This window comes from Peromyscus eremicus, chromosome 13, assembly GCF_949786415.1.
Source record: "Peromyscus eremicus chromosome 13, PerEre_H2_v1, whole genome shotgun sequence".
Taxonomy (NCBI): Eukaryota; Metazoa; Chordata; class Mammalia; order Rodentia; family Cricetidae; genus Peromyscus; species Peromyscus eremicus.
Genome location: NC_081429.1, coordinates 7,628,022 through 7,655,052, shown reverse-complemented (window position 1 = coordinate 7,655,052; position 27,031 = coordinate 7,628,022). Strand labels below are relative to the sequence as shown.

Here is a 27,031-nt window from a genome sequence, read left to right as displayed (position 1 = left end):
GATGTCCTCCAGCCCCACACTGAAGGTGATGTCCTCACAGCCCCACACTGAAGGTGATGTCCTCACAGCCCCACACTGAGGTGACGTCCTCACAGCCCCACACTGAAGGTGCTGATGTCCTCACAGCCCCACACTGAAGGTGCTGATGTCCTCACAGCCCCACACTGAAGGTGACGTCCTCACAGCCCCACACTGAAGGTGACGTCCTCACAGCCCCACACTGAAGGTGACGTCCTCACAGCCCCACACTGAAGGTGACGTCCTCACAGCCCCACACTGAAGGTGACGTCCTCACAGCCCCACACTGAAGGTGATGTCCTCACAGCCCCACACTGAGGTGACGTCCTCACAGCCCCACACTGAAGGTGCTGATGTCCTCACAGCCCCACATGGAAGGTGCTGATGTCCTCACAGCCCCACATGGAAGGTGCTGATGTCCTCACAGCCCCACACTGAAGGTGATGTCCTCACAGCCCCACACTGAAGGTGACGTCCTCACAGCCCCACACTGAAGGTGCTGATGTCCTCACAGCCCCACATGGAAGGTGCTGATGTCCTCACAGCCCCACATGGAAGGTGCTGATGTCCTCACAGCCCCACACTGAAGGTGATGTCCTCACAGCCCCACACTGAAGGTGACGTCCTCACAGCCCCACACTGAAGGTGCTGATGTCCTCACAGCCCCACACTGAAGGTGCTGATGTCCTCACAGCCCCACACTGAAGGTGCTGATGTCCTCACAGCCCCACATGGAAGGTGCTGATGTCCTCACAGCCCCACATGGAAGGTGCTGATGTCCTCACAGCCCCACATGGAAGGTGCTGATGTCCTCACAGCCCCACACTGAAGGTGACGTCCTCACAGCCCCACACTGAAGGTGAGGATGTCCTCATAGCTCCACATTGCCCTCTCTGGCCACAGCATTCTTGGGATCCAGACCATCCATGGTCCTTGTTGGGGAAGTGAGGACAAGCATGGCCTCTCTCAGTCCACCAGAAGTCCCTTCCTTCATTTCACAATGATATACCAGGAACCTCCTTCCCTTTAGCTCAGACAGACAGACAGGCATACACCAGCCTTGTGCACAGCAAAACAGAGAATCTCCCACTACCACCAGAAAGAGCCCAAGACATCTCAGCAACTGTAGACATCTTTTATTAGTTCATTTAATTTCTGATAATTGTTTCCACATGTCCTGTCATCCTTTGGCCCATAGACCCAGATACTACAAACATTCTTCAAGAAGGTATGCCTATATAAATATTGTTACAATGTGTGCCACACATCCTCAAGATCACAGATACCTTTGCAAAGAAAATGAAAATTAAAGCCGTGTGAGAAGTGATCAGGTTTCCCACTTTGGCAAAGGCTAAGGACAGACAGCAGCCTCCCGTCAGCCACACTGGAGTTGAATCCCTGAGTAGAAGGGAGGGAGAAGACACGTGGCAGGGTGAACTCTGACCTCCAGGTACAAGGAAGGGCCTGCTAGGCATGAGGCCTCATCTGAGGGACCATCAGGCCAGGGGGACAGGAGGGCAGTGGGGCGCTGAGGCCAGCAGAGGGAGGCAGGGCTGCATTCGGCGGGGGGGGGGGGGGGGGGGGGGGGGGGAGGCTTTGCAGGGGCACATGGGAGGTCGTGGGTGAAGACAAAACCTTGTTTCCTATTTTCACAATAGCAGCTAAGTGACAGGGGACAAAGACCGGGTTTTGTCTTCATTTATCAGGTGTTCCTGACAGGCTGACCCATACCTGCAACACTCCCATTCCCACACAGCCTTTGGCAGAAGGTGACGGGGAGGTCCTATGTGGCAGTGGGTGTCCTGAGCCTGTAAGGGTGGGGCTGGAGTGGGATTCTGTGTGACAGGCAGCCCTCATCCCTCTGCACCCCAGAGTAAGACAGTCGTCTCAGCGGGAACAGCTTAGGGGCCGGGTACTTTCACAGGGGGTTTCCTATGGAGCGAGTGGCCAAAGTTCAGCCGGCCACCGAGAGAAAGAGTGGCGGCTAGCCCTGTCTAGCCCTAGCTAGCCCTGGCTAGCCCTAGCCCTCCAGCTGGGCCACGGCCTGCTTCAGGTCCTGCACAATGAGGTCCACGTCAGCCCTGGTGGTACTGCGGCCCACACTGAGCCGGAGTGCATTCCGGGCCACGTCCACGGGGATACCACAGCTCAGCAGCACTGGGGACGGCCTGCAGGGGAGGGACAGGATCAGCTGCTGCTGAGGACTTGGCCCGCTTTGTGCTCACACCTCTCAGCCAGATCCTCAAGCGCAGGGTGTACTGTGTCCACTCAGCGCCTACCTACATGACCTGCTGACACTGGCTTCTTGGAGCCCTCCTGTCCCCAAACATTCCTCCAAGCCTACTCAAAGGTAAGCCCCCCCAAATTCTCCCACTCTCTCTGGTATCCATTTGTGCTCCAGATGGAGAACGACGCTGCTTCCTAACCCTAATACCTTCCTCCCATGCATCCACTACCTGTGTTCAGCTCTGCCCTGAGCCCTGGTTCCTGGAGCTTTCCTATACTGGGGTCATGGTGAATGTTGAACAACGCCATCTAGTGCTTCATTGGGGCAGCCCTGTGCCCTTCCCATCTGCACCTCCCACTCGCCCCTGCTCTCCAGCTGGCCCCAGTCTCCCTGCTCCTGATGAAGCCTTGGCCTCCAGATGCTGGACTCCAGGCATTATTGGCCTCCATAGATCCTTTCTCTCTTCTGTGAAGCGCTGATTCCCTGGTCCTTGTCTTTCTCTGCTGGCGGGCACAGGGACCCTCTGTATTCTTCCTTCACATGCCCACGTACCATCCCACCAGCTCTGGACCCAGTATTGATAGCTGGCTGCTGTTCCAGAGCCAAGCTCACTCACCAAGCTCCACTCCCATGCACAGGCACCCATACCTGCTCCCAGCTAGCGGTGGCACCCTTCTCCCCTGCGTGAGTCTGTGGCTCGGCCACTCCTCCACTTGAGAGCCGGGTGTAGCCAAGAGTACTCACCGGTCTTCATGATCCGAGTGGCACGAAGCTCCCACACTGGCCAGCAATGTCTGGCACTGTGCAAGCACCATGTACCCTGTGAAGATAGCATGTGTCCCTAGATGCAGGTCTTGGGCCATCTCCCCTCCCTCCCAGCCTTCTGAGTCCAATTCCCTGCTGCCACCCACTGAATCCCAGTACAGGCAGAACTCCAGGAAAACGACTTCCTTTTACCTCCAGCTTCAGAAATGCCAACACTCTTCTGCCTCCTAAGACCGGGGTTGAAAACGGCATTCTAACTACCCACCTCACGGGCACGCTGCCAGGGTGCCTTGCTCACAGGTTTGGTCCCGGGTGCACTGAGGTCAGCTCCCTACTGCTGTGTTCACTCGGGGCACACTACCCTCTTCTCACAGGCCTGGGATTAAACCCTAAAACTCCAGGGCTGCTAGTGTGGTTAAACTAAGACCCTCTGTCTCACTTGAATCAACACAGGTCATCAGTGGGCACAGCTGCCCCTGTAAAAGGGAGGAGGGGACAGCTTCCTCCACAAGGCGTCTGTGAGGAGGGCAAGCATGTCTGCTTCCGCTCCACAAGCATGTGCTCCAGCTCCAGCTGCCACCGTGTCCCATCGGGACAGCAGGCTCCTCTGTGACCCAGGGAGATGAGCAGTGACATCTTCTTCCAAGAAGTCAAAAACCAAGGGCTGGAGAGATGGCTCAGCGGATAAGAGCACTGGCTGCTCTTCCAGAGAACCCGGGTTCAATTCCCAGCACCCACATGGTGTCTATCACATATAATGGGATCAGATGCCCTCTTCTGACCTGCAGGCAGCATGCACACAGAGCCCTCAGATACTCCTAAACAAACAAACAAATCCTTGAGAGGCAGAAGCAGAGGAAGGTAGATCTCTGATTTAGGCCAGCCTGGACTACAGGGTGAGTTCCAGGACAGCCAGCACACAGCTAGGGCTGTAGAGAAACCCTGTCTCGAAAAACCAAAAAAGAAAGCAAGAAGTCAAAAGCTTCCTGCGCATGTGGCTCCACCAGGGCCTGAGGGAAACACAGGTCTGGGGCCCTAGCCTGAGGCTCTCAGGGAACTGAGGAGGGATACCCCTACCGAGGAGCTCCCGACTGCTCTGGGGAAGACGTCACCTGAACACGGACTCCTGCAGCTGACACAGTGGTCTCTATATTCTCTTCTCTTGTAATCCTTAGCAGAAGAGCTTCTCTACCCTGGACTGATTTCCTCTCGTTTCTAGGACAGGCTGGCCCCGGGCACAGTCTGCTCTCAGCCCTAGCTGAGCTACCAGTCACCCTGGGAAATGCCCTGCCAACAACAACATCAGCTGCACTGTGCCGGGAGTGCTGGAGGGCTCAGACCCCAACACACCCAGGGGCCAGGGTAAGACCGGTAGTCACCTTGGAGCTTGGACCCCTGGATGGAAAAGTTGCACGTGTTGGGAAGTCTCTCCGCCCCTGGAAACCGGCTGTTCAGATGGATTCTCTTCCCAAATTCAGCCTGAAAACAAACACACACACACACACACACACACACACACACACACACACACACCATGAAACAGTCAGGGATCACTTCCAAGTCACCCTCTCCCAGCAACTGTTTGTTATCTAGACTTCTTTGGAAACAGATCTCAACATGTGTTTATCTTGTTGTAACAGTCGGGGGACAGACTATGGACCACAGAGCTAGTACCAGTGACCACACTAAACACATTCACCCTTCACACACAACCACGTGTCTGTGAGAAAGATACACTCCTGCTTGGTCCAGGGTCCCTCTTTGGGATTTCTGATGCCAGCTCACTTCCAGCACCCAGTTCCGGCCCTCTGTGTTCCCCAGGACCTACTGCGTCCCAGGTCTCCAGACTGAGTTTCCTTCACAGGGAGATAGTGTCTGGTCCCAGCTATGCTGCCCACACTAGGACACCTCCCACGTGGGCAGGTGAGCCTGCAGGGCTGGCCTCTCGCCCCCTCTCACCTCCAGTCTCTCCTCCAGGTAGTCTCGGATGTCTCTCATGTGACCCTCGTACGCCTCACAGTTCTCAGTCACCAGCTCAGCAGCCTGGGGACACAGACGTGTGAGAGTCAAGAGATCAGACCGTTGGAAAGAACCTTACCCGGTCACTGCTGTGCCTCTGCAGGGCGTGCTGACAAGCCACCCCACATGCTCAGCAGGGTCACCAGGTGCCTCGCTACAGGCTCCAGGTGTCACAGACAACACAGCAAGTAGGCCCTGAGGGACTCTCAGGCCCTAAGGGGTGTCATTCCACAGAGGGTCAAAGCTAGGACAGCAGGCTCACTCCTAAGAAGGGACCACACAGGCCCCCAGGTCCCCGAGGAGATAGTCATCAAGGAATAGGAAGGGCGTTTCCACCTGCAGGGAGAAGACAGCGCTGTCTTGGATAGCTGCCTACCTTGGTGAAGGTGACGCCCACAGGTCCTGGGCACAAGAATGTAAGTGTAAATGTCATTGGATCTAGTGAGAGCTGAGATGACCTGCCGTGACAGGGAAGGGTCATGCTAACTGCTGTACAAGAGGCCCACAGAAACCATGGCAGACACCCAAAGGACAAGGGCCACCTTGTCCAGTGCTGTGGGCCATGAAAATGGACAAGGGACACCTCGGCACACTGGAGGAAACAGTCACAGCTGCTGCCTTAGGTGCATGAATGAGGACCAGGAGCCCCAAGGGGTCTCCCAGCCTTGAGAGCGAGGACCTGGAAAGTGGGAGACACCTGAGGGTGACGGAGAAAGCAGAGGGGCCTGCGTGGTTTGGGATCCTAAGTACGATGGCTATTTTTCTTTTTTCTTTTTTTTTTTTTAGATTTATTTATTTATTATGTATACAGCATGTATGGTTACAGGCCAGAAGAGGGCACCAGGTGTCATTACAGATGGTTGTGAGCCACCATGTGGTTGCTGGGAATTGAACTCAGGACCTCTGGAAGAGCAGTCAGTGCTCTTAACCTCTGAGCCATCACTCCAGCCCCACGATGGCTATTTTTCATTGTCAACTAGACTGGCATTAGAATCACTATGGCAACAAACTGTGGGTGGCCAGTGAGGGGATTTCTAGAACTTCGGAGGGATTTCTAGAACTGCCCAGAGTGTGGGCAGCGCCCTCCCATGGGCTGGGGTCCTGGACTGAATCTAAAGGAGAAAGTGGCCTGAGCACCCGTGTCCATCTCTCTGCTTCCCTCCTGTGGATGGAAGGTGACCACCCTTGCAGAGCCCAGTTTCTGAAGTCAGCAGAGCTCAGGCTCCTGAGGAGACAGTCCCATACCTGACCTGGGTCCTCACACCCCACACTTCAACAGGCACCAGCCTGACTGCCAACAGTGAGGGCAGCCCTGCAGCTCTCGTTCTAGAAGAGCCTCAGAGTTTTTCCTTGAAAACTATTCTATGGTCAGACAGCGGTGGTGACACATGCCTTTAGTCCCAGCACTCGGGAGGCAGAGCCAGGCAAATCTCTTGTGAGTTCGAGGCCAGCCTAGTCTATAGACAGGCACCAAAACTACACGGAGAAACCTTGTCTCAAAAAACAAAAACAAAAACAAAAACAAAACATAAAAAAACAAAAACAAAAAAACTATTCTATGGGGTGTGTGTGTGTGTGTGTGTGTGTGTGTGTGTGTGTGTGTGTATGCGTGCACACGTGTGCATTTGCACACGGCACAGTGCATGTAGAGGTCGAGGACAAAAGGGCTTCAGGGATCAAACTTAAGTCATCAGGCTGGATGCCTTAACCACAGAGACGTCTTACTGGCCTAGCTTTTTCCCTTTTAACTGCTAAGCAGGAGCAATTTACCCTAATACAAAGAACAAAGGTCTCTTGAACTCCTAATCCTCCTGCTTCGACTTCCCAAGTACTGAGACTACATGGGTGCGTCACACCTGGCTCTAGAAATTCTGGGCTTTCATTAATCAGTGCACTTGCGGGGTCATGATACCCGTCCAAGCCTTACCTTCCCCAGGCCAGCAATCATGGGCGTGTTCTCGGTCCTGCAGGAGACAAGGCATGGGATAATGTAAGTGAATGTCCTAAGAGGGATATGAGTCATTGTCCTGAAGTGCCTCACATTGTTCTCCCTAAACATGTGCCTCTAGGTGCTCAGGAGCAGCCTTGGACCCCAGTGCACGCACACACGCACACGCACACATACACAGAGCCTGGACAGCCATGGTCCACTGTAGGCACCACATGCTGGCTATCCACAGTGACAATTCCACCTGGACCCTTTTCCAACTGAGAGAGCGCATCCCACCTTCTCCAGGCTTCGGGTATAATGTGGGGTGGGGATTATCCTTTATCTTAGCGAGCTTAGGGACCGACAGGAGAAGGGGTGCATAGACATACACACAGACACAGGCATGAGGGAACAACGCTTCTGCTCTCACTAGCTGATCTGCCGAACTGAAAGTCTAACTTCTCAGTATGTGGGGAAAATCCAAAGTCAACTTGATAATTTTGTTAAAGTTTTGGCTGAATAAAATTTCCTTAAACTTTTATAAGTATGTTTTAAAACCATTGTCTGTGGTTATTTATCACCAGAGAACATTCTGTTACATCCTTACCAGTATTCCATGTCACTTTTTATCCTAGACATTCTGACAGGCCAGGGACACAGGGGCATCTCTAGGGCTTTTAATCTGCATTTCCCTAAACCCAGCATCTGAATGCGTGGTTGCATGCTTAGCTGACTAACCTCTTGGGGAGATTGTCCATTATGTCTTTGGCTCATTTTCTTTTGAGTTTGGGGAGTTCTTTATTTATTCTGGTGATGGTTAAATTGTCAACTTGACACTATCTAAAATGACCGCATGTGTGTCTGTGTCTACGGTGTTGCCACTGACCGCATGTGTGTCTGTGTCTACGGTGTCACCACTGACCGCATGTGTGTCTGTGTCTACGGTGTCGCCACTGACCGCATGTGTGTCTGTGTCTACGGTGTCGCCGCTGACCGCATGTGTGTCTGTGTCTACGCATGTGTGTCTGTGTCTATGGTGTCACCGATCCAGGCACTGGGCACTTAACAAGAGCGGAGGGAGGCTCGTGTCCGTCTGTCTTTACCACATCAGATGTGCTCATTCATGAGCACAAGAAGTCGTTTCTTTACATTTCCTGTGTGTCCAGTTCTAGCACACAATTCCTGAACATTCTAGTGGATTTACACTTGAGTATTTTTCATTATAAATGGCCTTTTAGATATCCACCTGCTCACTAATAGCATACACACATGTAACGTATTCTGGAAGCTTCATCTTACACTGTGACCGCTGGTCTACAAGTGCTTTCCTTGGAGATGCCGCACACAACCTCACGCTCTGATCCGGGGCAGTTCACGGCTTCCGGCATTTCTTTTTCCTGCCTGCCTAGAATTTCCAACAGTGCTGAAGCAGCAAGTTGACAACGGACTTTGCCGCCTCTTTCCAGACACGTTCTCCATCACTGAGCTGACGGCAGTGGCTGTGGGTTGAGAGAGGGGAGCTATTCCCACGCTGGGAAACTGTCCTCTGATCCTACCATTTGAGAGTTTTTAACAGGAATTGGAGTTGATTCTGTCAAGCGCTTTTTCTGCCTCAAATGAAACAGTCGTGTGATTGTCTTTACTCATGAGCCTGCTGACGTGGTGGATTACGTTGACGGTGTTGATACTGAACCAGCTTCACCCCCTGGTGTGGGCATCAGGCGATACGAGCTTTATAAAAACCAAATGTCCCTTCCTCTCTTCATTTCCAGAAGAAAATGAGCAGATGTGATGTTCCCTAGACATTCGGAAGGATTTCCTAGTAAAACCATCTAGGGCTGGAGATTTCTTTCGGGGAAGTTTTAAAGCTAGATTCCAATTCCAAAGAGTCATGAAGCCGTTCTAGTGATTGATTGGCAGCCACGGGGCTGCCCACGGCATTGTCCTGAAGCCATTCTGGTGATTGACTGGCAGCCACGGGGCTGCCCACGGCATCCCTTACTGGGTTCTGACGTCTGCAGGATCTGAAGTGATGGCTTCACTTCTTCACTTGGGCATTTCTCCTTTCTTCTCTGTCACTCTTCCTAGGGGTTTGTCAATTTGGGGTTTTTCTTGTTTTGGACAAGATAGCCTGAGCTGCCCATGTAGGTTGAGGCTATCCTTGAACTCCTGCTTTTAGTGCCACAACCTCCCAAGCGCTAGGATTAGGGTTTTTGTTTTTAAAGAACCCCTCTTTGGCTTCATTGATCTGTTTTCTAGGCTGTAATTTCTTTCATTTCCAGGGCTCATTTTGGTCTTCATTTTGCTCTCTAGTTCTTCGCACAGGAGCTTAGGCCCCCAACGTCACATTTTTCTTCTTTGCGAACACTCATTTTAGAATATCAATTGCCCTTCCAGCCCTGCGCCGTAGCGAGGTCCCACACACCAGCTAGACTGTGCATTCACTTTCATTCAGTTCCCTGTCTTGTCTAATCGCCTCCCTCCTGGGACTCACGGTTGTTTAGAAGACTGTTTGTTTGCAGTTGTTTGGGAATTTTCCTCTGGCACTGGTCCACGGTGGCCAGTTTCCGTTCTTAACTGCCCTGAGGTCTGCTTAAGGGACAGTCTACCTCAGCGCCCTGGGCTGTTGCTGGATGGAGAGGTCCTGTGCTGGAAGCCTGCTGGCCAAGCGCTTATGGAGACTTCCACCTCCTTGATCTTGTCTAGTCCATCAAGCCACTGTTGAGAGCTGGGTGTCGAGGGTTCCAGCTATGATGGGTTTCTCCCCCTCCCCTTCCTCTCTGGAGAGTAAAACCAGGGCCCCGTGCATGCTCAGCAAGCTCACCACTGAGCTCTGGGTTTCTTCTTTCACTTCTACCATGTTCTGCTGCGGCGCTGCCCAGTGCCTGCCCGTCCTCCATGATGGACTTAGCCGTCTTCCCCACACTGCATCATCTTTCTCTGTGTCTGTGCTCTGGAGTCCACTGTAGCTAGGATTAGATCGCCATCCCCGCTTCCCTCTGTTCCCCTCACTTTCAGCCAGTCTCTCTTGACAGATTTGAAGTGTCTTTTTAAAGGGATTTATTTTAAGTTTTGTGTATATGTGTCTCTGGGGGTGCAGTATGCATACATGAGTACTGGTGTCTTGGAAGCCAGAAGAGAGCACTGAATCTTCTGGAGCTGGAGTTACAGGTGGTTGTGATCCAGCCAATGTGAGTGCTGGGATCAGAACTTGGGTCTTCTGCAAGACCAGCAAAAGCTCTTCACAGATGCGCCATCTCTCATGAAATTTCCTTTATGTGTCGTATTTAAACCATTTACATTTGACATCATTATCGAAATGACAACTGGGATGGTTAGTGTCAACTGTCACCTTGATTGGGTCTAGAATCTCCTGGGAGATAGGGCTCTGGGCATACCTGGAGAGATGATCTTGATTACGTTAATTGAGGTGGGAAGACCCGCCCACTGTGAGTGGCACCATTCCCTTGGCTGGGATCCTGGACTGTGCAAGTGGAGAAAGAGGGCTGAGCAGCAGCACACGGTCATCACTCTCTGCTCCCTGACTGTGGAGGGTGGCTGCCACAGGCTCCTGCTGCCTGGACTTCCCACCATGATGACTGCGTGTACCCTTCGACTGTGAGCCAGCAGAAACCCTTCCTTCCTCAGCAGCTTTTGTAAGTGTTTTATCACAGCACATGCAAACAAGCCAAGGCAGCGGGGCTCGAACCTGTTTTTCTGCCAACTTTTTGTGGGGCCACCAAAACCACAGCCTTGTGTATTCTAGGCAAGTGTTCTACCATTGAGCTAGACTTCCAGACACTCCTGTAACTCTGCTTTTGTGGGGTACTGCATGGTTTTTACGTTTTAATTTGGGAACATACCTATTTGTCTCTTTGTAAAGTTGTTTTTCCCCCAGAGGCTCTGGATATTAACTATATGTATTGTATTATATGTATATATCATATTATATGTATATATCATATTGTGCTGGCTAGTCTTATGTCAGTTTGACACACACACTAGAGTCATCTGAAAGGAGGGAAGCTCAATTGAGACAAGGCCTCCATAAAATCCAGCTGTAGGGCATTTTCTTAATTAGTGATTGATGAGGAAGGGCCCAGCCCATTGTGGGTGGGATCACCCCTGGTCCTGGATTCTATAAGAAAGTAGGCTGAGCAAGCCATGAGGAGCAAGCCAGTAAGCAGCACCTATCCATGGCCCCTGTTTCAGCTCCTGCCTCCAGGTTCCTGCCCTATTTGAGTTCCTGTCCTGACTTCCTTCAGTGATGGACTATAATGTGAAAGTGTAAACCAAATAAACCCTTTCCTCCCCAATTTGCTTTTGGTCATGGTGCTTCATCACATTAATAGTAACCCTGACTAAAACACACATATGACTATGTGTTAATAAACTTTCAGCCTATTGGTTTTATCATTTTACCAGCTCAAATGAGGTCATCAGGCATGGTGAAAATGCCCTGTAGAACCAGTGCCTGAGATGTAGGGTCAGTAGGGTCAGAAGTTCAAGGCTAGCTTGAGCTACATTAGACCTGTCTAAAAACGCCAAAAAAATATAGGAACCTCTTTTTCTATAGCTTTGCCTTTATACAATCATTTTAAATGTTTTCTTTATATACACTGATAACCATATCAGACACTGCTCTAATCTTTCATAGGCTATCAAATATATATTTTTTTAAGCTTCAAGAAAAGCCCACGAGGAGAAGGGCTGCCTACTGTATTTGGTCTCAGCTTCTCTTAGTGTCTCCTCATCTGTCAACACCTCGATCTCCTCTTTGGACATGAAGACCTGGTCAGCAGGTGTGGGATTCTAGCTTGCCGGTTTCTCTCGGAACTGGACACAGCCCTCCTCTGGTCTCCATGGCTTCCAATGTGAAACCCATGTCATTCAAAGTGTTTTCTCATCCACCAGAGGCTGTCTTTCTCTGCTCTCAAGACTGTGTCTTCCACTGTTTCACTTTTTTTTTTTTCTTCCCGGAGCTGAGGACCGAACCCAGGGCCTTGTGCTTGCTGGCAAGTGCTCTACCACTGAGCTAAATCCCCAACCCCCCACTGTTTCACGTTTACCGGTCTTGGCATACATTTTGTTGGGTTTATCTCGGCTTTTTGTTTGTCTGTTTTATGCTCCTCACTTTCTGAATCTGTGCTTATGTTTTCTTATAAATTTGAGAGGCTGATCACCCACTATTATTATTATTTTGGGGTTGATTTTTTTTTTTTTTCCAAGACAGGGTCTCACTCTGTAGTCCTGGCTGTCCTGGAACTCACTAAGAGACCAGGATGGCCTCAGACTCACAAAGATCCACGTGACTCTGTCTCCCGAGTGCTGGGATCAAAGCGTGCACCACCACAGCTGGCTCTCTTTCCTCAAGTGACCCCGTAAGCCCTGTCGTCTGTCTTCTGTCCTGCGGGGAGCTGAGTGACACGTGTGTCACACCATTTCTGATGGCCTCAGAGGTCCTCTATGCTCTGTCCACTTTTCTATTTCCCGGTGTCTCATTTCTATTATTCTCTTTCATGTTTCCTTCATTTTTCTCACTATCCTGCTACTGAGTCTATCCACTTATCCACTCGAGTTACTGCAGTTTTGAGTTTTAAAATGTCCACTTGGATCCTTACAGGGTGACTTCCATCTGGTTCGTGCATTTCAGGTGTGCCCAAGATTCGTTGCTGTGGCATTTCGTGGTGTCTGCGGTCTCAAATCGCTCTCTTGGGATTGGCATCCATCGATGGTCTCTTCTCCTCTGCTTTAAGGTCTTCCCAGTCCTTGGCATGAAACCTGGCCATTTGCACATGTTATGAGAATTTGCATTGTGGTTATTTTTTTCTCTCTTCCTGGCTTGCTCCGACTCTGCTCTGCAGGGGAAGGGGGTGTATCCCAATGCTGCCCGTGGGATAGAAACCACGGCTCTCACTTGGGCTGTGCGCACTTGATATCCAAAGAGGATATGTTCTGATACTGATGGGTGGAGACTCCAGGGTCCCTTTACAGCCTCTATTGACACCAGAGGGGCTGTGGATGCCCCATACAGCCCATGTGGGTGGAAGCCCGAGTGGCCACTTGGTGATTGCTGGTGTGGGGCAGCACACAGTCCTGAGCAGATGGGCTGGGGCAGGTATTGCCTAGTGTTTCTTCTTCTTGATTGGCTGGCTGGGCTGCAGGGTTTAGATGGAGGCAGATCCTGCCTTCCTTACCGCTGTTTCCAGACGGCTGGTTCTGGTGTGGAACACTTGCCAAGGGGCCGCCACTGCTTGCTTCTTTCTGTCTCCCCCTCTTTGGCGTTCTAACAAAGGTAATACTGGCACTGATTTGGGGTTCAAACACCACGTATGCAATGGAGACCCAGGGTTCTCACAGAAGAAAACAGGGCACCTTTACGCCTGCTGAGCCCCCACGAAGGAGAACAGTGTAACACCTCAGCACACAGGGACCCAACACCCTCGAGTATTTATGAGGGAGGGGGACTCCCGGCACATGCTCTGAGTCACCCCGAGAGACCGCAAGACCGAGACCCACTGTAGAAATCAATCAGCAGCGATTGTGATTTGGGGTGACGTGGCCTGTGCTCCTGAGAGACAGAAACGGCAAAGAAACGGGGCAGTAGTGTGGCCAGCCGGGCAGAAGCTTGCAGGCTCTCAACCTTACCCTGGCCTGAAATTCCGCTCTTGTCCACCTCCAAACAGCATGGGGTACAGGGGGGTAAGTTTACCGACCCCTCGTACATACAGAGCACCAATCCTGGGGCCGTAGAACTGGAAGGAAAAGCCAGTCATTTACTCCCTGGGAACTGTCTGGAGATCTGTTCCGCTTGTGTCTGAGTGCTAGAGGCTCAGAAGCGTTCAGGGGAGTGACGTCCTGCTGCTTCCGGGTGGCCTGGGCTGCTACCACTTTGGTGTCTGAGAATCTCAAGAACCCTCGGGTGCAGGGCAGAGCCCCCGCCTGGGGAAGGGCAGGTACCGAACTCGTGTTCCAGCCCTGTGCTGAGAAAGCCCCACACAAGGTACAACAGAATTGTGAAGGAAAGGAGCTAGAACAAGAGGTGGCCAAGGGATTTCTTCCACATTACTCTATGCCTCCCGGTGATGGGAGGCAAAGGGTTAAGTGTCATGGCGTCAGGCCAGCGTGGGGGCTCCCTTAGGGACCAGCTAAGGACTATGCTGCAAAACAGCACAGAATGTCTTGGTTTTAGTCAGCTGCCAGACTTTGTCCCTGTACTGCACCTTAAAGAATCACTGAGACCAAATCTTCCTGCTGAGAAGTCAGTTTAACCAAGTTAGAGGAAGCGACAATTTCCCGGACCTCTTCTATGCTGATGGGGTCCTCCTCACGGGCAGATGAGGCCTGTGCAGAAGTTCCCCTGTAACCAGCACTCTCTGCGTCCCCACTGCTGTCTGTCCTCCACAGAGCCCGCTCTGTCCTCCCCCCGGCTCCATGTGGTGGGGGTAACCTGCCATCCCTGTCATGGCTTGCCAGATGTCATCTTAGCTGTGACTGGTCCTGTCCCACACATGCCCTGAAAGCTCCTGAGAACAAAGCCCTTCCTGAGTTGCTGTCACGGCATCTCAGGACCTAGTCCTTGACAGGCACCTGGAGCTCACTAGCTGATGACAGTCACAGTCAGTCAGCCACACAGTGCTGAGGGTCCCACTCTGCTGTGGCTGTTAGGCCAAGGAGGAGGGAAGGCCGCCCTTACACACATACCTTGTGTCCCACGATGGTCAGGAAATCCACACCCAGGTCCTCTACATCCACCCGCCTCTTTCCCAGTGCCTGAGCAGCGTCTGTGTGCACGAGGATTTGGGGCAGGCCGGAGGCAGCCCGGCTCTGGTTCAGGGCCTTAATACGTCGACTGATCTCGGGGACAGGCTGAAGGGGGAAGAGGGAGGCGGCTAGTGAGTGCGTGGTTCTGATGTGAGGGGGTGGAATGACATGAGCCGCAGAGGGCAGAGCGAAGCCACAGAGCTCAAGGACAGACACAGAACAGGCCGAGTGGAGACGCATGGAAACAGCCATGCCAAGCCCCTTCTTCCCTGGGGCCTCCTTGAAAAGAGGAAGGTTGACTCACCATGATGACGCCGGTCTCGTTATTGGCCAGCATGATGGTCACAAGGCATGTGGTGGGGTGGACAGCCGCCAGGACATCCTCAACCTCTGCCTGCCCATTCACCTTTGACACGGGGACAAAAGTGACCTCTGAGACACAAAACATATGTACTAAAGTTAACCATGCAAATAACTCCATAATTACAGTTTTTTAAAAAAGGAATGGGGGCCGGGTGGTGGTGGCGCACGCCTTTAGTCCCAGCACTTGGGAGGCAGAGGCAGGCGGATCTCTGTGAGTTCGAGGCCAGCCTGGTCTTCAAAGCGAGTTCCAGGAAAGGCGCAAAGCTACACAGAGAAACCCTGTCTCGAAAAAACCAAAAAAATAAAAAATAAAAAAATAAAAAAGGAATGTGTTATCAAAGTTCAGAAAACATTAGAAGAGGAATTTAAGGTACTGTCCATTGAGAAACTCAGGCCTCAGGCTGTTCTCACAACTGCAGGGCTTGGGTGGTGACTGGCTACAGGAGGCCGGAAGTGCCATGGCAACAGGTAAAACCTTCGGTGACACATTAGCAGACATGCCCAGGGAGAGACAGCAGAGAGTAGACTTTCCAGGGATATGACAAAAGGCCCACGGAGAACCGGAATAGACCAGCCAAACTGCCTAGAGTCAGTGGAGTCTAAAAGCTGGCTGTCCCATTGGCAGACACAAAGACAGTCAGCCCAAGCAAGCCCTTTAGAACGTCTGCCTCTTGGGATGGATTTCTCCATGGCCATGGCTGAGTGCAAGATACGAGACCAACCCCGCGCCCCTCCAAAAAGAAAAAAAGAAAAGAAAGAATCAATGGACAAATGAACAAGAAAGAGAAAGAAAAGAAAATTCACGCCTTTAATCCCAGCGCTCGGGAGGTAGAGGTGGGTGGATCTGTGAGTTCCAGGACAGCCAGGACTACACAGAGAAATTCTATCTCAAAAAACAAAAAAGAGTCGGGCTGGAGAGATGGCTCAGCGGTTAAGAGCATCGACTGCTCTTCCAAAGGTCCTGAGTTCAATTCCCAGCAACCACATGGTGGCTCACAACCACTTGTAATGAGATCTGGTGCCCTCTTCTGGCCTGCAAGGACACATGCAGGCAGAATACTGTATACATAATAAATAAATAAATCTTTAAAAAAAAAAACAAAAAAGAGTCAATCTCGTACAAAGAAATGAATTCTTTCTTCCTAGCTCACTGCACCACAGACTTATTGTAAGAGCCGAAGCTGAAAACCTCCTGGGCACTGACACGGGACTGAATCTTCATGATCTGGCGCAGGATGAAGTCTTCTTAGGTATGACACAACAGACAAAAAACAAAAAACAAAAAACAACCCCTCCCCCCCAAAAAATTAGACTTCATCAAAACTTTGTTGGCTTGTGTCAAATGTATGTGTGATTCCTGCAAGTCAATAAAAACATTAAGTACTCCGATAAAAATTAGGGCAGGGGGATGAAGGCACCAGGTAGTGGCTGAGCACACTGGCCTAGTGTACTTGAGGCCCTGCGATTAATCTCCAGTAACCACTAGAAACCAAAAATAAAACCGAAAAAGGCAAGAACACTCATAGACTTTCCTACAGAGGAGGTATCTACAGCTAGCCAAAGAACATGAAGAGATGCCGGGCGGGCACCGAATAACCACAGAGGTACAGTCCTTGACAATGACTGTGACAGAAGACACAGGCAAGAAACTCTGACGGGGAGGGACTGCTGATGGTGGGGGCAGACGGTGACACTGGACTCAAAAGCAAAGGCTAGGGCTGATCATGTCCACCCAAGAATCTGTCAGATTTGGTTTCTGTATGGCGCGAGTCCAAGAATGGGAACCGCCCACACAAACGCTCACACAGCAGCTCATGGCAGCAGCATTCACATTAGCTGAAAGCAGGAACAGTCTGAATGGCCATGCGCTTCTGAATGGGCCAATAAAATGTGGTACACGCCCAGACCAGAACACGACTCCTGCACAGGATGAGTGAGCCAGGCTCTGGGTGGCCTCTCCGTCCTCCCCACGGGGGTCCTGGCCAGTCCCCAGGGTCACTGACCTGCCGCTTGTTCTTCCATTAGGTGCTCCAGGGGCAGCCGGACCGAGTCATGTTCCACGGTGCAAGTGATAAAATGGGGCCTGGCCCCCTCCTCAGGGCTGTGCTGGTCAATCACGTGCCCCTTCAGGGTCTGCTGTTCATGGAAATATCTCACCATGGAGTGGATGACCAGATTATTTGACTGTGGAGACCCAACAGAGAGAGAGAGCCTTCACCACAGTGCTCAGTGGAGACGATGAGCCTCTCACCTGTTATTCTTTTGTGCCTGATACTTCAAAAGGGACAGGCCAGCACACCAACCTCCCGACAGGCAGTTTGGGGAGCCCCCAGACTCCGAATACTCTAGAACTCACTGTTTTGTTAGTAAGCGTGGACTTTCATATTACACAAACCTGTCAGGAAGGAGAATTCCACCCCTGGTTGGAGGAATACAAACTGGAAGACACACAGGCACAAATATAAATAAGATGAAAGAAAATAATTTAAAAATCAAAAGCCAAATTAAAATTAAAATACACCCCTGCCTTCTGAGCTCAGGTCATTCCACAGTACCTGGCCCCAGATCAAGGCCAGGAGACCCCGCTGGGCAGCAGGGCAGGGGTGAGGTGGCAGTGACCTGCAGGGAATCCAGGGGCCTGGCAGCACACTCAGCCTCCCTCTGACTTTCTTTTCTCGTCCATCACCTGTCCAGCCCTGGGGTACATTAGTCCCAGTGATTAGCATTTAGGGGGGTAGCTCTGAAGGAGGTTGGGGTTCCCCAGATTTGGACTAATTATAAACACCACTGCCAAGACTGCTTTCTAAATCCATGTCTTCATACACTGCCTCAGTTTCCCAGGACGTTCACCTCCTTGTGGAATGGTGGGCTGACACAGCGTGTAGTTTGACCTCAGTGGGCTAATTTTTCCTAGTAATTTCCAGCTTTCACTCATGATGGCAGCATGCTCTGGGGATATTTGGCACAGAGGCCCATTAGTGTGTGCTGGCTGCCGGTGGCTGAAGCCTTGGCACAGAGGCCCGTTGGTGTGTGCTGGCTGCTGGTGGCTGAAGCCTTGGCACAGAGGCCCATTAGTGTGTGCTGGCTGCCGGTGGCTGAAGCCTTGGCACAGAGGCCCGTTGGTGTGTGCTGGCTGCCAGCTGCCGGAGCACTCTGCTGTTCACACTTCTGCACTGGTCACTTGAGGCCCTGGACGGCCGGTGGAATAGAAAGCCCTGTGCTGTGTGTGTTCAAGTCTCTGACTCAGTTGTGTGAGTCCCCGGCTGTCCTGGGCACTTGTCCTTTGTCATCTCCGTGTGACAAACACCTTTCCCCTGCTCTTTCACTTCCCTCATGGTGTTCTTTGATGATTCCAAGTTCATTTGTTAGTTTTGTTGTGGCAGAATTCAGTGTCTTTCTGTTTTGTTTTGACTCAAATTTGTGATCCTCCTGCCATGGCTTCCCAAGCAAATGTTCTCCTTTAAGGTAAAGGCTATCCACATTTGCGTTGAGGAACCCTTCACTGTCAGATACTGCGGGGTGCTGAGGCAGCATCTGGAAGCTCTCTAATGTCACTTCTCAATCTGTCTCTGCATGCTGAGAAGCAGAAGGCGTCGCCTGGTCCCTGTGGCCGGGCAGTCTAGCAGAGTTCCCCGCGATCTCGCTCTCTTTAATCCTGCCCACTGCCCACTCAGTCACGCGACAACCTTATGCCCTGCTATTGTGCCAACAACAGCTGTCCAAGCCTGTTCTGAGCAGGCAGGGTGTGTGGCCTTCTAGTCACAAGGCAAGTGCCAGTCCACACTGGCACACTGTTTCTGACCAACTGTCTGTCTAGTTACGGGAGCTCTTACAGACTTGGTTTGCAGACTTCTCATTGGTTTCTTGGTCTTGCAGAAGTCTGGACTCTTAGCTTCCACAGAAGTTAGTCGGGGAGAGTCCATTGACGGGTGTCAAAACTTTGACAGAGGCTGTACTGAGTCTACACATGAGTTTGAAAAGAACCCATGTCCTCCAGTCTGCAAGCATGACCCACCGCCCTTTACTCAGAAGGCCTTAAAGGCTCCAGGTAACACCTCTAACCTCCCTGGGAGGAGGCCTTACCAGTTCTTGTCTACTCCGCCTATTTCCTAAGTGGTGGACATTTTTTTTTTAATGTCCTGGCAAAAGCCCATTCCTGGCATCCAAAAAAGCCAACTCACTTTTAATCTAAAAACTGCTAAGGCTGAAGCAAATTGTGACCCACAGCCAAAAACTGTCCCTGTCCCTCGCAGTGTCTTCTTTCTAGGTTTCATTGAGTATGTTCTATCCATTTAAAAAGGGGTTCCTAGCCAGGCAGTGGTGGCGTGTGCCTTTAGCCCCAGCACCTGGGAGGCAGAGGCAGGCAGATCTCTGTGAGTTCGAGGCCAGCCTGGGCTACAGAGTGAGGTCCAGGAAAAGCACCAAAGCTACACAGAGAAACACTGTCTGGAAAAAACCAAAAAAGAAAAAAAAAAAGAAAAGAAAAAACAATGAGTTCCTTTGGGATGGTGAAGCCTCCAACTCAGTAATACAAACAACTTAGTGGGAATCACAGAAGAGTCCCAGAGCACTGAGAGAGAAAACCCCAGCATTACTGGGCTGCAACTTTACCTCGGTGCCCCCGGAAGTGAAGATGATGTCCTGAGGCTTCCCCCCAATCATCTTGGCCAGGCTCGCCCGAGCTGTGTTTATAATGTCCTTGGCCTTCTTACCTTGAGAGAAAATAAAAACCAAAACCAAACCCAAGCTCATTACTATCAATTCCATGTTGAACCCGGCAACCATACACGGGGGGAGCTGAGAACTGCGATGATTCTAGAAGGAAACGCAACCGCCCAAGTGAGCACACTATCCTACCTCCTGGCGGGGCCTCAGCAAAGGGGCCACACGGAGACTTAAAGATCTGAGTGAGAGCCAGGACAGGCTGGCTGGCAGTGAGGGACTATGAGCTCTCCCAGCACAGCTTTGCTTCCTTACTGGACGCTGGAGGTGGGGCTGTGGCTCCCTGCCCACCTTCCCACTCAAGGACCAGGAGAGGAAGTGGAAAATGACAGAAGGAAGCACAACTGAACTCAAGACGTCACCCAGCAAGCCAGTCAGTGCCTTCTCTCACGCCGCAGGCCAGCCTGGGGAGACACGAGAGGAAGGCTGAGGGCATCTGCTCCAGTGAGGTGACCTAGGTGCCGTTCAGTTCCACTGGACAGTGTGGAGAAAGGCGGCCCTATGGACTCTCAGCCAGCACACCAGTGGTCCCCGGATTTGATGCTGGGGCCATGCCAGCTTCCCCATGCTGTAGAGTCATTTGGCCCAAACTCCCCCCACTTCCCCAGCTCACTTCCAGCTGTTGTTGGCTGTTACAAGCAAGGCCACGGTACATCTGGAGCACTCACGGCACATCTGGAGCACTCAAACTCTTCCCACAGAGCCTCAGTGAAAGCTGCTCTAGATTTTAAAACCTAATACTTTGAAACGCCTGTGATGAGCTGGTTGTAGTGGCACATCCCTTTAATACCAGCACTTCCGAGGCAGAGGCAGGCTGATCTCTGTGAGTTCAAGGCCAGCCTGGTCTACAGAGTGAGTTTTAAGACAACCTGATCTACACAGAGAAACTCTGTCTCAAAAACAAACAAAAATCTGTGATGAATGAACTTGACTTTTCTTTTCTTTCCCTTTTCGGCATTTCTATTCAAATGTCAACAGAAAGTAGCTGGGATGTCACTCAGGCCAGGAACTTTCTCAACTGCTTGCCCAACCCCCCTTAATCTTCTTGGCCTTCTCTAGCATATCCTATCAGAAGTTGACTATACCCCACGAGACCTTAGTCCAGAAATGAGCCAACAGTCAAGTTAATGACTGGCTAGCATCTGACCTGGGAGTCTGTGTCACTGAGTTGCTGTCCAGCTTTTAATAAGCATTGGTATGGAACCCACCAAACCCCAGTTAGGAGGAACACAGCGCTAGTAAGACCCGGAGCTGGACCACTTGTGTGACAGAGTCAGGTGGCGTGGGTCATCTTAAGTCTCCTGATGGCATTCATTTCCTAATAAACCACCATTAATGGGGTTCATCTTAGTCACCCTAATACACAGCACAGGCAGGGCCGGGTGCAGTTATTGGAGTTATTGCCATCCCACTGATAAACATTAACTAGGAAGGCAAGGCATTAGTCTCCAAGTCTGTAAAAATTGTGCAATGCTGTCTTCTAACTACTGACTTGAAACAAAGTATCCTCCAAAAATTCAAATTTAAAACTCTACACTACAAAGGCAACCTAGCAAGAAGTAGAAATATAAATATGTAACCCAAGCAACAGATTCAAACTTGCCTTTTTTGTCTATTTTTAAAATTTATTTTACTTTCTTTTGCATGCGTGTGCATGTGTGTGTGCTGTGTGCTGTGCGTGCATGCATGTGTATGGGTGCACGTGAGTGTGGAAGCCGGAGGTTGAGTAAAGTATCTTCCTTGGTGCTTTCTGTTTGACTTAGGGTCTCCTGCTCAGGCAGGGTCTGGAGCCTGCAGACTCAGCTAATCTGGCTGGTCAGCTTGTCCTGTCTCTGCCTCATGAGTGCTGGGGTTACAGACATGCTGCCACGCCTGCCTGGTTTTCACACAGCTTCTGTGTGAAAAAAAAAAAAAAAAAATCAGGCCTTCATGCTTGTTCAGCAGCGGGACAGCAGGTGCTGCATCCACGGAGCTCTCCTGAGGCTGCAGGTTTCCTCTTTGGAAAAGGTCAAGACACATACGTAGCCTGATGGCTAAAAAGCACACTAGCAAAATGCACGGGGGTAGACTGCTAGTCTAGTAAAAGGCCTTTGATAGGCACAGACTTACAAACAGATCTCAGTGCGATCCTCATGTGGGGAAGGGTGGCAGGGGAACACATTAAAACCTGGAGGTTACGGCATCAGGGGGACAGCAGGGCTCAAGATACAATGAGGGACTTTTCAGAAAAAATTCCAGAAATGCCTGCCCGGGATAGGCCCATCTTGGGAAGAAAGAACCAACTCATGCAACTTGTCCTCTAACATCAGAATGTGCAATGTGGAACGCACATAGGAACGAATGAAGGTCAACACTTGTCAGACGTGTGCTTCCGTGCCTGAACATCATACAGAAGACTTTAAGGATCAGATAGGTGCTGGGCAGTAGTGGCACACGCCTTTAATCCCAGCACTCGGGAGGCAGAGGCAGGTGGATCTCTGATCTGAGTTTAAGACTAGCCTGGTCTACAGAGTGAGTTTCAGGACAGCCAGGGCTACAAAGAGAAACCCTGTCTCAAAAAACAGAAGAAGAAGCAGAAGCAGAAGCAGAAGAAGGAGAAGAAGAAGAAGAAGAAGAAGAAGAAGAAGAAGAAGAAGAAGAAAAAGGAGAAAAAGGAGAAAAAGAAAAAAAAAAGAATCAGGTAGGGGGCTGGAGAGATGATTAAGAACATCTCAGCTTCACATGTCAGCTGTTAAGAACACTAGCTGCGGGCTGGAGAGATGGCTCAGTGGTTAAGAGCACCGACTGCTCTTCCAGAGGTCCTGAGTTCAATTCCCAGCAACCACATGGTGGCTGACAACCACTGGTTCCCTCTTCTGGCCTGCAAGGACACATGCAGGCAGAATACTGTATACATAATAAATAAAATAAATCTTTAAAAAAAAAAAAAAAAAAAAAAAAAAAGAACACTAGCTGCTCTTCCAGAGGACCCTGGTTCATTTCCCAGCACCCACATGGCAGTTTATACTTATCTATAACTCCAGTTCCAGAGCTTCTGACACCCTCACATAGACATACATGCAGACAAAACACCAATGAACATAAAATAAAATGAATTATACAGAAAAAAAAAAGAATCAGATCAGAGTCAGACAGTGGTGGTGCAAACACTTAATCCCAGTACTTGGGAGGCAGATGCAGGCGGGTCTTGGTGAGTTCAAGGCCAGCTGGTCTACAGAGAAACCCTGTCTCAGAAAGACAAAAGGAAAAATTAAAATAAAATAAAAACCAAGGGGGCTGGAGAGATGGCTCAGAGGTTAAGAGCACTGACTGCTCTTCCAGAGGTCCTGAGTTCAATTCCCAGCAACCACATGGTGGCTCATAACCATCTGTAATAAGGTCTGGTGCCCTCTTCTGGTCATACATGCTGTATACACAATAAATAAATAAATCTTTAAAAAAAAAAATAAAAAAAATAAAAAAATAAAAACCAAATAAATAAATAGATAAATAAATAAAACTAAATATACAAACAAGAATCCAGCTAGGTGCATTATTGTAAAACGGTGCTGGTTTACACAGAAGACATCATGGAGACTTTAGTGACATGTTTAAAGATTATAACGTAATTATTTTGCTTCAGTTTTTTATTTGTTTGTTTTTTTGAGACAGAGTTTCCCTGTGGAATAGCCCTGGCTGTTCTGGAACTCACTCTGTAGACCAGACTGGCCTTGAACTCACAGAGATCTGCCTGCCTCTGCCTCCCGAGTGCTAGGATTAACGGTGTGCACCACCACAACCACGCCTGGCTTTTGCTTGGTTTTTTAAAAGTGTGCCTTAACAAAACTCTTCGGAATTTTGTTAAGCAATGTGGGCATTGTAGTAACTAGATTTTATATAATGTCCCTCCACACATGGGGAAATATGATCTTTAAAGTTGAAAGGAAAAAGAAAGTCTAAGAGAGCGCAGGCTCCCTTTATTGTCACGGATTCTTCTAGAATTACCTGCCACATAGGAGCTGCTGGGGTTGCCCCAGGCTTCCCTCATGGCCTCTGTCACAGCCTGGATGACTGCGGGCTCCAGAGGTGTGGTGGCGTTGTAATCCATATAGACCTTCCTGGAAAAAAGAGAACAGCCTGTGAAGGGAAGGGAGGCAGGGTGTGGGCAGCCGCACTCTGGGGGCTCACAGCTAGGGTCCTCTGCCTCCAGAGTGAAGGCTCAGGCGGAGTATCAGCCTTCAGCTTTCCACGCCCTCCCTCCTGGCGGGAGACGCCATGGTTTCCAGTCACCCAGTACCTGCCCCACACTAGATGGGCATAATCACCCCCAGCACAAGGCTGCAAATCGGCAGCCCTACTCCAGGAAGGAACTGCCCCTGGCTAGGGAGCCCCACATTCCCCTGGGGGGTTCCGGATGACTTCTAGCCATCAGATCCTGTCCTTACTCCTGGGTGTCTGCGTCCTATGGCTCTCCCCTCCTTCCTGGCTTTCCCAGGCAGCCTCTCCCTGGGGCAGGCTTGCAATTTCAGTTCTCTTTGCCCCGCTCCCCACCCCATCTAGACTTTTTAAAGTCTTTGCTTCAACATATCTGCTGGTGTGAGGCTCCACTGTTCTATTTGAAGCTGTGGGCCCCAGCTTGGCCCTCCGGCCCGCCGCCCCCCTCCCCCAGCCCCATTCATCATTTGACTCAAGAGCCACGTGCTTAGTGTCAGCTCTAGGGACCAAGAGAAAAGTAGCTCCAGGAACAAGCAGGCTTTATCATCTGAACCCTAGTAAGGCTGCCGGGGGTGGACGTGGGGGGCTGGGGGGCTTCATTCACAGGATGACACGGAGTGCAAAGCCCCAGGGACCCTAAGGAGAGTTATCCGCTTGTGTTTTTATCAGAGACACAAAACTCTTTAGAGATCTCTATGGTAAGCTATCAGGCCTGAAAATAGTAATTATTTCATATGATTTAAAATATCAAAACGGTGCTCGAGCCTACACACTCATGAATCCAAACACAGTAACTAACTGTGCCCACTAAGCCAAAGGGGGCAGCATTACAGGTAGTTTTGATTCTCTATCGTTGCCTTAAGCCCGGTAGAATCACCTAACCCTGCAAGGCTTGGGGCCTTGCAAAGTGTGACTGACCCTGGGGCTGGAATCAGTGACATCCCACTGTGGCAAGGACTTTGCCTGTCCCTCCCTGTAAATAAGACCCCAAAGTGCTGCACCCCCACTGGTCTGCGGAGTGACTGTGGCTTTCCATCTGTAGCTCGGCTGAACTACTTTATGGTTTGCATTTCACCAGGGAGGCTGCTTCCTGGAGAAAGCGAAACTGCTTAATTAATGTGTGGTGAAGGCTGCCACCAGGCTTAGGCCTTTATGAGACTGGTTCTCACTGTGTAATCCAGGCTGGCCTCCAAATCACAATCCTGTCTCAGTCCCCAGTGCTGGGATTATAGGCGTGTTCCACCACATCCAAGGAGGCTCAAATTTTGAAGGAGAGACAGACGTCTTACATCCTAGGCATTGGCACACAAGATGAGAACAAATAAGAGGGAAGTCTGTAATCCTAGCGGGAGGCGGCAGGAGAGCCTGGGCTACCGAGCGAGGCCCTTGTCAGGGGCAGGGAAAGGAAAAGGAAGAGGAGGAAAAAGAGGAGGGGGGAGAGTGAAAGAGGAGGCTTATGGTGCGACACATCCCTGAGTGACAGAAGACTGAACCAGGGCCTGCACAGCACCCCTGCTGCTTGTGCGCCAGGGGAGGAGGTCTCCGCAGCACCGTGGACAGCCAGAGCCCGCAGTCTCCTGCACGGTCCAGGTGCCGCCAGGGCTCACTCCCCAAGGTTCACTTTTCACCTCGCGGCGGTCATCTGGGCCCTTATAGATCATCCTCAAAGTCCTTTCCTATCCCACACCCACGCTGCCTGCTCTGTAAGCAGCAGTGATTCCTTTAACATGTAGGTAATCATGATTCCGCTGCCCGCTCCAGCCTCCAAGACCCCATGCTGTGGGAAGGAGGCCGAAACCCGGGAGGAAGGGGCTGGCACTCCGGCACAGCTGTCACCCGCGGGCCCCTTCTCTCCTAGCTTCGGTGGTGGCCGGTCCTCTCCCGGGTCCTGTGGCCCGACTCATCTGCGTGTCCCTCGGACTCCAGCCCCCCGGCCTCGCCAGCCCCTCACTGAGGTCCCCCAGATGTCCCCAGGCCCCGAGGTCCCCTGGAGGGAGCGCACCTGTCGGGTGGGCTCTCTGCGCGGCCCCGCGCGCTTCTCCGCACCGCGTCCATCCCCTGATCGCCAGCGGGTCCGGTCACCCCAAGCTTGAGAGCCCCTAAGTCTCCGTAGGGGGCGGAGCCTCGAGTCCCCGGGTATCCGCATTGGCTGTGCACCGCGCTCTGGCCAATCCGCAAGCCGCACGGGGCCTCCGCCCCTGACTGGCTGATTGGCTGTGTAGGGTCAGGTGGCCGTGAGGCGGAGCTGGGGACAGTTTCATGTGGGGACACCCAGCAGCGGGTTGTGTCTAACCGGCCTCCGAAAAGCGCGCGCCGCTCAGGACGTGGGATCCGGGTGCTGCTGCTCCCGGCACCGTGCCTCAGGAGCCCACTTCCCCTAGGCTGTCAGCCGGTGACAGAAGGACCTGTAGCTTCACCTGTCGCCGCGAAGTTGGTGGAACAAAAAGCGCTAAGATGCGCGGAGCAAAGAGGGGCGCTGCAGGAGCTGAGACTGTGCGCCCGGAAGGGTTGGCGGCCAGTACTTGTAGACCTGAGTGCCCGGAGACATCGAATTCCCCAGGTTCGCCTTCCCGGGTGATTTGATTGAAATTAGAAAGCCATTAGCTAAGCGAGGGGTGGGGGAATGTTAAACTTCTGGAAAGAGATGAAAGTAGAGGAACCAGGTTCAGTTCCCATCTGTAACTCCAATTCCAGGGGATCTGATGTCCTCTTTTGACCCTTACAGCCACTGGACATGCACATGGTGCACTTATATACATGCAGACAAAACACTCATACACATTAAAAAAATTTTTTTTAAAGGAGTGGAATGACAGTAACAAAGAGGACATCACCACTGTGTATCTGGAAGTTACTGTACTACCTGATCTTTGAAACCTAGGAAGGGAACAAGTGCTCCAAAGAGCTAGATACACAAGCCCCAAACCAAAGGTATGGTTGGTTGGTGTTTATTTTGAAATAGGGTTTATCTGTTTAACAGCCCTGGCTGTCCTGGAACTCACTTTGTAAACCAGGCTGGCCTGGAACTC

General features: G+C 51.2%; 1 protein-coding gene across 1 annotated transcript; it reads right to left on the bottom strand.

Moving 5' to 3' along the window:
- Positions 1 to 1,612: 1,612 nt before the first annotated feature.
- Positions 1,613 to 26,173, bottom strand: Scly (selenocysteine lyase). Its single transcript, XM_059278355.1, has 12 exons — positions 26,005 to 26,173; positions 23,793 to 23,905; positions 19,698 to 19,798; positions 17,090 to 17,270; positions 15,028 to 15,155; positions 14,664 to 14,828; positions 13,608 to 13,714; positions 6,957 to 6,993; positions 4,970 to 5,053; positions 4,390 to 4,489; positions 2,990 to 3,065; positions 1,613 to 2,186 (listed from the first exon to the last, which is right to left on the bottom strand). Exons 1-12 carry the CDS (start codon positions 26,055 to 26,057, stop codon positions 2,039 to 2,041), a joined length of 1,293 nt encoding a protein of 430 aa, XP_059134338.1. The 5' UTR covers positions 26,058 to 26,173; the 3' UTR covers positions 1,613 to 2,038.
- Positions 26,174 to 27,031: the final 858 nt, after the last annotated feature.